The sequence below is a fragment of the Ascidiella aspersa genome, chromosome 3, assembly GCF_963924565.1.
Source record: "Ascidiella aspersa chromosome 3, kaAscAspe10.2, whole genome shotgun sequence".
NCBI lineage: Eukaryota > Metazoa > Chordata > Ascidiacea > Phlebobranchia > Ascidiidae > Ascidiella > Ascidiella aspersa.
The window spans coordinates 35,879,981-35,891,734 of record NC_139449.1 but is presented as its reverse complement, the minus strand read 5'-3'; the positions used below and the strand labels follow the sequence as shown (position 1 = coordinate 35,891,734).

General features: G+C 35.2%; 1 protein-coding gene across 1 annotated transcript; it reads left to right on the top strand.

Annotated features, from left to right (window-relative positions):
- The first annotated feature begins 3,088 nt into the window (after positions 1-3,088).
- On the top strand, positions 3,089-9,863 carry LOC146162750 (uncharacterized). The gene is made up of 7 exons (XM_083385289.1): positions 3,089-3,192; positions 3,998-4,113; positions 4,793-4,977; positions 6,004-6,130; positions 7,037-7,232; positions 7,583-7,696; positions 9,632-9,863. The coding sequence occupies exons 1-7, from the start codon at positions 3,155-3,157 to the stop codon at positions 9,861-9,863; spliced, it is 1,008 nt and encodes a 335-aa protein (XP_083241415.1). The 5' UTR covers positions 3,089-3,154.
- Positions 9,864-11,754: the final 1,891 nt, after the last annotated feature.

Below are 11,754 nucleotides of genomic sequence, written 5' to 3'. Positions count from 1 at the left end.
AAATGTCAGGGAATTCTGATTGCGCGATTTAATGTTCTTCATACGAACCTCGACAAATATTATTTTTAGCACAAAAGCCCGTGCGTCTAAAGACACTTTCAAAAGCGACTGTTTTGTCAATTCGACCAGTACTAGCAAATATCGAGATACGAAAGGAAACAAATTTTAAGTCCAGTTTATGAAGTTAAATATTAAAACAGTGCATCATGTTTTCAAGACAATTTATTGTTGTGCAATAGTCCGCTTACGGGGTAATCTCTCTCTTTTTAAGTTTTATTTTTTAATTGCGGGCCATTGGGGCTTTAACCTTAATGCGTATAAACACAATACAGCACTTTTTTTTTCAGTAGAAAGAGAGTGGCCCAAATAATAGATAAAAGATATAATAGATAAATGTTGACGACACGGTCTCAGTCCCCCTGTATTTGTTTAATACATAAATGGTATATTCGCAAATTCCATCGTCGAGTTCATATTTTATTTTTATTTTATTACTAATTCCCCCTTACGTGTATCTGTTGCTTCCCATTGACCTCATTGTTTTATCTTTGCCCTACTTTCGCCTTACGTGTGTACTCTTCCGTTGCAGTTCTTATCTCCGTTACTTTGCGACTTTCTTTTTCTGTTTATATAACGTTCTAAAACGTCCGAGCGTATATATAGTGACTCGTTTTTATCTTAGCCTTACTTACTGCACTGATGATGGCAAAAGCACTTGCCGAAACGTTTGCTAATAAAAGAATGAATCTTTTATCTATTATTTAGGCCACTCTCTTTCTACTGAAGATAATGAACAGATCCGTCTTTAGTGTTCCTAAATACAGCACTTGTAATGCTAAATTTAACTTGAAAATGAATAATGGCCTTGGTATCTTTGAAGTTCCCTATTCACTGTTGATATTCAAAATGATAAGTCCTTGTGACGTAACAATAAAGGAAGCAAACAGCCACATGATACGTTTGGTTTTATCTAGAATTGTAAATTGTAAACACACTAAAAATCGTAGAGATGGCGATAAAAAAACTATTAATTATCGAAAACTGGTCTTTGTTAGCTGAAGGGACATCGAGACGACAATTATGACGTCCAATTGGCATCCACAGATACCACAGCACACATATCGGTTTAGTATAGTAAGCGTAAACAAATTGCTAAACAAATTAAATTAAAAATTGAAACTTAAGCTGAAATTAAAGGTTCCCATGGCGTGGTGAAAGCATACTTAATTTGAGACACATCACAGTGGGGAGTCGTAAATTTAATTGGAAGGAGAAAGACTACACAAGGATTTGTTTACGAGTCTCACTTATTCATAACGCCGCTACATGCGAACAGGTTACAGACATGTTTTTACACAGAACCAACATGTTTTGTTGACGTCATATTGTAATATGCTTTTACGTTCACCCTGCATCAAATGAAGTGGAGTACACCGTTTTTTTGTTTATTTGGAACATGTTTACGGGCCCTAAAACTTTGTCCAGCGAAACAGTTCAGTGGTGTAAAAAGCTTGTTATTATAAAAAGAGTCCCACTTTTAAGTGATTCATTTTCTTAGAAAATGCAGAATCGCAAAACATCAGCACATAAATTCCAAGGTAAATGAAACAATATATATATATAAACCAAGTATATAGCGAAGTTTTAAAAGACGGGAGTACATCGATTTGAGATTTGATTTTTTTTCATTTTCAACATGATTTACACATTTCATCCATGTTGAAAATGAGTGAATATTTATTCGAAACGTTCACAAAATGCTATACCTCCTTCTGTATAGGCTTTGATTTAGTTTAACGCTTAACTACAACCTTAAGCCATCAGCCCAGAGGTTATTTTGTTTTGTAAAACAAAGAAAAAGTCTCATTTGTCCTAAAAACAAAAGCTCCTTAAAACTACTTCGCGGTCCCATGTTGAAAATCAATTAAGACTTATTCGAAACGTTAACAAAACGTTACCTTCTTCAATCTTCAGTATAGGCTTTGGCATTTCTTTAACTACAACCATTTATGCCTCAAAGATCATTTATTTTTGTTTTTTAAAACAAAGAAAAAAAGTGCTTATTCGTCTAAAAAAACAAAAAAGTCAAATCCACCTCGCGGACCCAAGGCTCCCGACGACCCCATTTTGAGAACCCCTAAGTGGGCAACCTACGGCCCTCTGGCCAGATCCGGACCGCCAAAGCAAACATTCGGCCCGCTACCAATTTTGCAAACTGGACACAAGGCCATTCCTGATATATTTTGACTATTTAAACCAGTGTTTCTTAAACAGGTGAATAGTTCTCCCCAGGGTAAACTAAATTTTTGCAGGGGTGAACCAACCAAAAGGGGTGAATAAGGGTGAACCGTCAGAAATGGATGATAGCTTGCCAAACAACAAGTCATTTTGTGCTGTTACATATAGACGAGATAGTTTTATCATATCATTAGACAAGGGTGAATGAAATCTGGAGATAGATGCTAGGGGTGAACAAAACTAAAAAAGTTTAAGAAGCACTGAGTTAGAACAACGTAAAAGCATTTGTTTACGCTTTTGGCATATTTTTCCTGTATCGAGTGTAGCATGTTAAATCCCTTTTTAAATGTAAAATGCCCTAATTAACAGTCGTTGCGGTTGTTATAATAAGGTACTTAAAGTCTACAGTTCTACACAGTTAAAATTTAACGGCCCGCAGAGATCCTCTGAGTTTGGTTTTTGCTCGCGATTAAAAAGAGGTAGCCCACCCCTGCCCCAAGTTATCGCGTCACGGCGCCATTCCTTCCAAACGGCGGCGGTAAATTGGATTAGCGACAAAAATCGCGGTTCGCGTTTCGACAATCGCGCGATGTAATCGATCCTTTGATTCGCGAAAGTCGCCACACGTCACAATGGCCAACAATGGAATGTCTTCGCCGCCCGGTTCTTGTAAATGCATTGTCCGAAGCGTGTAACAACAAACGCCCAGCTATTCAGATCGGTGCCAAGCTTACTTAAACTCCGACGCCTGTATATTTATAGTTGTTGCTCAGTTGGTTTTTAGAACAGTTTGGGCCGCGCAGCATAACAGGGTTGCGGTGGCATTTAAAAGGATTTAAAGGAGCTTTAAAAAATTATAATCATTATTTGTTCGAGACGTCTATAGGTTCCAACCTCGCCTTGGCATTTCAAGGAGATGGTGAATTATAAGGAAAACCCGAGGACCAATCAAAGGTAAAACTAATATTATTTAAGTTAAAATAAAATCGCCTTTGATATTCTAATTAGGATTTCTTGATTAATTTCAATTATTCGATTTCTTGATTAATTTCAATTATTCTCTTCAAAAGTAATAAATAACGGCCTTGAATCTGTTAGTGACAAAATAACACAACGATGGTATAAATATTTGCATTTATAAAATTTACATCAAATAAATTTCCTATAATTGTCAAAATTGTCATCATTTCATTAACTGCTGTTCAAAATGCTAGCTTCCGTGGTACCAAACTACGTCATACGTAGAATAAAAAATGCTCAACGCACGTGTTTTTTGACGATTTTCACTGAAGTACATTCTTGCATATATAAATACTACTTTTTATAACAAGTATATAAACCGCGTGTAGCCAAACTACAGCCCGTTGGCCAGATCCGGCCCGCCGGATCAACTTACTCGGACCGTGGTATATTTCTTTGATGAAGATAAAACACAGTTGAAATGATGTCAGGTGCAATTTAAAACTAAATTTTGATGAACTGTTAAACTGTACAGCAATTTAGTAAGATCCTGTACGGTTTTTATTGGGTATTTATTTATATTTTTGTAGCTATAATGATAAAATCAAGTTAATAAAGTTCGCCAAAACGTTTGTATCCAGCTCGCGATCGTAGACTAAATTTAAACATTCTGTATGGGCTTTGATATTTTTATTACGTCTTACTACAACGTCCAACCATTTTGCTCCATAATATTAATTTTATGTTCGCAAAAACGTTCCATTCTTTAAAAATTAAAATCGTATTTTGTTCCCTACAGAAACCGATCGAGCATTTTTACCGACCAACAGCCACCACCTCAAAAAAGACTGACGTCATACGACAAGCACTTCCTCGGCCATACTGACGTCACGCATGGAGGATTGGGAAATTCATGTAAGTGTGACGTCATGTACAGGCAGTTGTTAAGATTAACTTCAAATATTGCTTCTTCAGACTTCCTATATTAAAACACCAAGTGGCGAAAGTAGGCCAGAACAGCTTGGTTTCGGTAAAAAAAAAAAATATCGTTTTAAGAGATCAAGAATTTATATATACATATTTTTTTAGTTTTTTTTTAAAAAAGGTTATTTTTTACCAAGCCATCCCTTTTTTACCTGGTTCTCCCGTAACTCTTACAAATTTTATTCAAAATAATATTTCAGTTTCATATGTGCGCACTATACATCAAACGATGACTTCAGGTTTACTAAGACGTTTTATTATGACGTAACTTTGTGACGACATCTCTAAAATTTCCATGGGCGCCGGTAAGAAAAAATATTCCACTTTTACCCCTGATCTTAAGACTGTTTATAAAAACAGGTAAACAGAAATATATATTTCGCCTTATGAATAGGTATCATCAGTTTCCTTAATTGAATTTTAGGCGAAATATATATTTCTGTGAAATTATAAGAAATGATTTTATGTTTTATACCGTTTTTTTGTAAACAGTCTTAAGATCATCTGATACAAAAGCAAGAATCTTTCTTTAACATTTTATTCTAAGCGGGAGATCCCTTACTACCAAAAGTGTTTCAGCTTTCACCCGTAAAAGAAACTTATACCACAGATCCTCACCGCAAGGATTTTGACTGGAATTTGATCTTCCTCAAGCAAAGTTGGGGAACTCAGCCCAAACCAAGACCTACATTAGAAGTAACGACATCAAAACAAGAAAGTCGCAAAAATGGGAGAAACACTTCTTTAAGCAGCATCAAGGCAAAGGTGGAAAATGAAGTTGCTCATTTTAAGAAGGTACGGTAGCTAGGGTTGGACTTATAACGCATATAAATGTTGTTGAATTAATATTTCATATATCGGTTGACAATTGAATTCGGGTTACAAAAAAAAAATAAGCTAAGTATAAAAAAAAAATTAGGCATATTTATGATACTATCAAAATATGTTGTTTTAAAGCAGGGGTTCTTAAACTTTTTTTACCACGGACCCCTAAAATTTTTTTGGAGCTCGCGCGGACCACGCTAGGCTAAAAAATAAAAAAAATGACGTCATAAATTTACGTCACAATACAAATAGACTTAAATCTGCTGATTTCGGTCGAAAAATGTGAAAGTGAAATGAAGTCTTGTGTAAAACCGTTCTATTTTTAATTAAATTGTTCGCCTTGATAAATTGATTTACTTTTAAAATATACACTAATTTTTCAATTAGGCGTTGATGGACCCCCTAAAACTAGTTAACGCACCCCAGTTTAAGAACCCCTGTTTTAAAGTGTTTGAAATTTGATTCATAATTACAAAGTTTACAAAAGTTATTTGAAAAACAGAAGCTTTTAATGTCATTTTCAACGCATATATTTGTAGAGTGTATTAAAATTGAGTGATTAATAATAGAAAAGGGTTAGAGGTTGCTTGTACTAACCAATTGAGCAAGCATTGGCGTATGGTTGTTTCTCAACTCGTTCCCTTCTGAGCCTGCATAGCTTAGTTGGTAGAGCGACGGTCCCGGCTTGACCGGAGGTCGTGAGTTCGAACCTCACTGCAGGCTAGTTGTTTTTCTAGTCTGCCCTGCTTGCATCATAGATGAACAGACTCGGTGAGTCTGCAATGGCTTTCGGTGTACTAATAGAAAAGGCATTGGGATTATAAGAGCTTTCTTTAAACCGCCCGAAATGACTGGAATGTCAAACATCTATCCGAATTATCATCATGTAATAACGACATACATCCTTCTAAGTCATTCTAAAAACTATTCCTGCCTGTTATTAAAGTCTGAGCCATTACACTACGAAGTTACTAACGCTTTACTCTTGTGATGTAGAACAAGTTTTCCGAGAAAAAATCAAAGAGCGCTGAACCGAGGTTTGTTTCAAGCGGGAAGAAATCGCACCGTGAGCGCCATCGAGTGTCGAGGAACACGTTGGACTCGATACCGGAACATAAGACGCGTAAGTGGGTCAAAGGTCAACGAATATGAACCACCATAAAATGTAAGCTTTAAGCTGATGTTACAGCAGGACATAAAAGGCCAGTGATCGTAAATCGCCTCTGGGGTATTTTTACAATATTTTTTTTACATAAATACTACAAATAAGGCTACCCAATCAATATTGAAATACAAGATGTCTTTTAATTGTACAGCTTCATAATTTTGTTCTTTACATACACGAATTAAAATACTAGAAAGAAGTCAACTGTAAAATATGGTAAAAATCAAACGGCGCCGTCTCAATTTTAATTCACCACAATTTCAATACTCCAATAGAAACAAATGTTTAATTCCAGTCGTTAAAATGACCTCGGTTTCAACCAAAAAAGTTGAACAAATGTGTTTAATTCAGTCGATAGTCATGTTTGTAGCATCCCAGTTTTCGAATTTAGTAAAACTAGTGATAAGTTTTCTGAATTTGAATATACTCTGATAGAAACCAGAGTTGGATCAATTACATTAATTCATTGTAATTACAATTACTCCCTTACTGTTTGAATTACATTACAATTACAATTATATTAAAAACTGCAATTAATTACATCAATTTCAATTTTCGGCATTAAAACTTCAATTTTTAATCCAAATATCAATGTATTGAGCCAAAATATTAACAAATTACAATGACAATTAGAATTACACAGGATAAAATATCCTCAATTACATTACAATTGCAAATGATCCAACTCTGATTAGAAACAATGTTTATTTATAGTTGATGAAATGACCTCGACTTCTACAATCCCAAAGCACAACCACAAAAACAACTGGTCCTCGAACTAACATTTTCCGAATTATTCTGAGCAATAATTGCTTTGATTCCAAGTCAAAATCCTCTTTTCAAAAAAAAATGTTTTAATTCCAGTCGATAAAATGACCTCTACCTCGACCATCCCAAGACACAACCACAACAGGCACAACATGTCATCTTTTGACCGAACCAACTCCCAGTGTTCCCAGGCAACCAGCAGCACAGGAGCAACATCCAGGAGCTGCTCCTCTTACTCCGGAACTCTTCCTCCATTTTCCTCCCTCTCCTCTTCAAGGAGCACTTCCAGGAGGTGAGAGGAGCAAGAGAAAACGAGCGGGGTTTGCTCATTGTCTATATGTAGGGATCAAAAGTATACGATACCTCCAATACCTTTTAGGGCAAACTTGTAAACTATATAGTGTTCGGGAAAAGATTAATATTTTAAAAATATAATGACGTAAGTTAATATAAAATCAATGTAGTTTGATGGCATCTACAGCCAAACTTAAAATACAGTTAACAAACATTTTTGCAAAATTACAAAAACACTTTTAATCTTCCACTTTAAAACTGAAGCAATTCATCCATAAACGAAAAAAATTAAACATTTAGTTACTCTCTTGGTAATATCAGATGTATATTTTGATTCCCTATTTCAAGAAGCAGCTCATTATATCCCGGGGACGTCGGAGTTAAGGCGGATCCAGAAAGATACTCCCGCAAGATGTCGCGAAGGAGTAAGGTCAAGTGCACGATCAAACCTGATGTTTTGAGGTGAGTGTAACTACAGTGAGCTTAATCAGAACATAGATCTATAGATCTAACGATTGCTAGGCACGGCTGTCTTTACACTATTGCTCGCACGTTGTGGCAGTGAAACTTCTTTGGCGGCGACCCAAGTATTAAGCGTTTTACGGCAAACTAAATTTGTGAGTATAACTGCGAAGCTTTGGCGACCCAATTCTTTTCATTTAACTTTTTGTTAGCGAACAAACCAAGAAGTTAGCATAATTAAATCTAAATAATAACTTATTTTTAATATATTTTTTGGTTTATTTTCTATGCCGCTTTAAAAACCTAAAAATTCAGAGTAATAAAAAAACTTATATATGCGAGGAGAAAAACTTTAGCCTGTGTAACTTAGTATTTCCAATAATTTTATTTTATTATGGCCCATGTCTTCGTGTTGCTTCTACAATATTTCTTAATTTTTTTTTTAATCTTTTTCAAGCCAATCTTAATAAATCTAATTACATAAAATTATTGCAGCTGGCAAAGTAAACCAAATATCGACCAATAATTAGACTCATGGGTTAAGGAACATTGTTCAAATGGAAGGTTTACACATTTTCTTTGTGACGGTTAACGCCTTAAAACAATATATTGGTTAGTTTTAGTTTCTTGTATTATTGAGATCTGAACTAAAATCCAAATGCATGGCAAGTTCATTTTGTATGCATTGTATTTAAATTTCTATAATGTTTTTAAAAGTAGTAAAAGTACTCCTTCATATTAACATGCTTTTATTACTATTTTAAAAATGTAGGTAGAATTGTGGAAAATCTAACAAATATTTGTAATTCAAGTAAAAAAAATTAATATAAAATCTAAAAAAAAGGTTTAGGTGCGATCATTTAGGATGCAACTCTTTGCAGTAACACGTAATATGAGAATACAATTCGCCATTTATAAAATTTAAAGGAAATTTCAAAATTGCGTAGATTTCGTGACCATTTCAAAATGAACCTTTTTATCCTAATTTAGAACTGAGGCAGATTTACAACCAAAACCTAATTGCAGCTGCATAGCACTGACAAATTTACATTAACTGTTATTTTAAATACCTATATTGTGTGTCACGTGCCCTGCCAGTAAATACCACGTGGTATCAGAAGTGGGATTTAAACCCACGCCGCCATTCGGAGACCAGAAAAATGTAAACAAACGGGAAGTTGTCTGCACGTACAATGCTACCAATGCTTTGGAACCAAGGTTTTTCTTCCATATTGAGAAACATCAAAGGGTAAATCAAAATCATAACTCAGATCACAATTCAAAATAACTGGGTTTTTGTCCAATCCAATGTTTGTTAGTATTCAGGGGCGTTTTCAAATGATAACCCCTTTAAAGGCTAAATGTGTGTAGCGTTCCCAAGTTATTTTCCTATATTACCCCACTACATTGCCCAACTTGACGTCACAATGCACGTGACCAGCGTTCACTGAAGTGTAACCAGCACCCGAACCGAACGTGATCGGCGTTTTATTCTATTTGATGCTATTCTTCTTGTTACGGCTTTTATACTGGCCGAACCACCGTGTTACGTTATCGTGTGTACTGAGATTTTGTGTAGTAAGGACAGGTATTTTAAAGGCCTGCTTCTTGGAGTCATTCGTGACAAGGAACGTATAAAAGACTTGCGCCTTACTTATACGTAGCAACACACCTTAAACGCTATAGACCTACTACGATTATAAAACTTAAAAATGCTGTCCAACATTAACATTTTAATAATCGTTTTGTTGCTGTGAAGCAATAATAGCCAGCGTCTACTTACCCGTAGCAACTACACATTATTAATCGATAAAGTTCCCTGCGAATTCGGGTTAAAATGGAAACACATATAAATTTCGACGTTCAACTAAACCTCTCTAGAAACTAAAATAAAACAAAAATATTCGTTTTCAGAAAATAAAAAATTCTTTTCAGAACGGAGCAATCTAAGCTGAAGCCCTCAATTTTCCGCGACAACTCGATAGAAGCTCGGAAACTGAAGCTTTTCAACCCAAAGTACCACGGTGAGATCACGAGGCCAGCTTTGGTGGATTCCTTTGCCTTCAAACATCCGCTTCCGCGAAGTGTCGGGTCGCAGAAGTGGTTGCCGGTTAAAACAGAAGCGGGAAGAAACCAGAACTGGACTGTATACAACACTATGAAGTAGCAGCAGTTTTTTTATTTAAATGCGCTGACTGTAGCTTACAAGGGATAAATCGTTATGGAAAGACTGGACAGTTTACGACACTTAAATGTAGCAGTTTTTTTGTTAAATCGTTCTTAATGTGGTCCACTTTTAAGGGGCTGAAAGACAGCTCTAAAATACCTTTTTTGGGCCTGTTTATTTTCGGTATGTTAGTAAACAAGTAATGGAAGAACTGGACAGATTACAACACTATGAGGTCGCAGTTTGTTTTATTTAATTCCGCTGACTGTGGTGCATTTTGAAGGGGCTGAAAAATAGCTCTAAAATACATTCGGACTAATTTTGGTCAGCCTTTTAAAACAGTTTAAAATACTAATAGGTAGTAGTCTTTTTATTGCAGAGCGTTTAATGTGGCTTTTTTATAAGCGTTGTCACTATATCAAAGGGTGCATTTTAAAGGGGCGGAAAATAGCTCCAGAACTACTTTGAAACTTGTTTTGTCGGCCTGTGAAAAATCCTGCCCTAAATATCAAACTGGACTGTTTACAAAATCTGGAATATGTTGGGTTATTGCGCCCTAGACAACAGTGGTTACTACAAAAAAGGGGAACAAAAACTGCTTTGTGACGTTGGGGTATCAGACCATTGGCCAAAACAACAATATCAAATTAAAATCCAATACCTCGCATAAAATATACCAATATGCCAACGTTCTTGTGTATGTCTGGTTTCATAATCCAGCAATTTTGATAGCGGCCTATTTTTACAGATACATTTGACCTACAATACCCTTAAATTCCTAGCAGTTTGATTGGAACAAAACATTTTTCAATTTTCAATTTTTAACTTTCGGTAAATTTCGTGTTTTTTTTTCGCTCTGTACATTGCAGTATACCACGAGTGTTAGTGTTGCTTTGTTTGGTCGTAAGAATAAATCGACAAAAAGTTGATATTTTCTGGTCTTTTCCTGTGTTTATTTGCGGTAAACATGTTTATAACTATCTTCAAACAAAAATAACAACGCGTAATTTATTTTAAAATAACCTACAACACTTTTGAGAGTGGGAAATATCTCTCAGACAATAAATCGTAAAAGAAAGGTTCTTGCTTTCAAATCAGATGGTAGTGGTGTTTAGTGTTTATTAAAACACGTATTAAATCATTTTACGTTTTATACCTGTGTTTATAAACAGTTTAAAATCATTCTTTTAATATCCAGTTCTTTTATCGTTGAAGGGCAACCATAGAATGAAAGTATGGTTTATAAAGTTGTTCAGCTGAGTAATCTCAACGAACGAAATTGCTAATATAATAACACGATTGAAGTAATGCCGAAATATTTGTAGAAACGACGCCCAGCTTAGGCTTGGAGCCTGTCACAGACAAGCAACATACGCGTTTAGTTTAGCTTACATTTGAAACTGGGGTTTCTCCTCGAATACAAACACAGTACATATTTACTATTCAAAATTGGCGCCTACATTTATATTATATACATTTATTTTTTTAAGAAGAGACAATAGTTTGGAAAAATACAATTACTACGTATTAACGATTTAGAGCAGTGGTTCCCAACACGTTTTAAGGCGACCCATTTTGAAAAAAAAAAAATTTGGTATAATCTGCGCCCAAGCAAATACAAGATTGCGTTGCAAACAAACTGCACTACAAAAGCAGTTACTTTTTTCGAAAATAATATGTTTATTAATTTACTAATGAGATAGTTGTGCTCGCTTGCTCTCAGTGAGTTTTTGAAATCGAGGCGTTATTTTGCTTGAGCATATAGAGTCACGCATGTCAGCATTGACTTCCAGCCGGTTTCGCTGTTTAGTTTCATATTTTGTGATTATGATTTCCAGTTTTGTGAAAAGATACAATATGCCTGAAAAACAAGCGACCCACCAAAATAATC

Coding starts and splice junctions, on each gene's coding strand:
- LOC146162750 (XM_083385289.1), top strand. CDS start 3,155: ATGGTGAATTATAAGGAAAACCCGAGGACCAATCAAAG. Junction 4,114..4,792: donor TGGAGGATTGGGAAATTCAT/GTAAGTGTGACG, acceptor CTTATACCACAG/ATCCTCACCGCAAGGATTTT. Junction 7,697..9,631: donor ATCAAACCTGATGTTTTGAG/GTGAGTGTAACT, acceptor AATTCTTTTCAG/AACGGAGCAATCTAAGCTGA.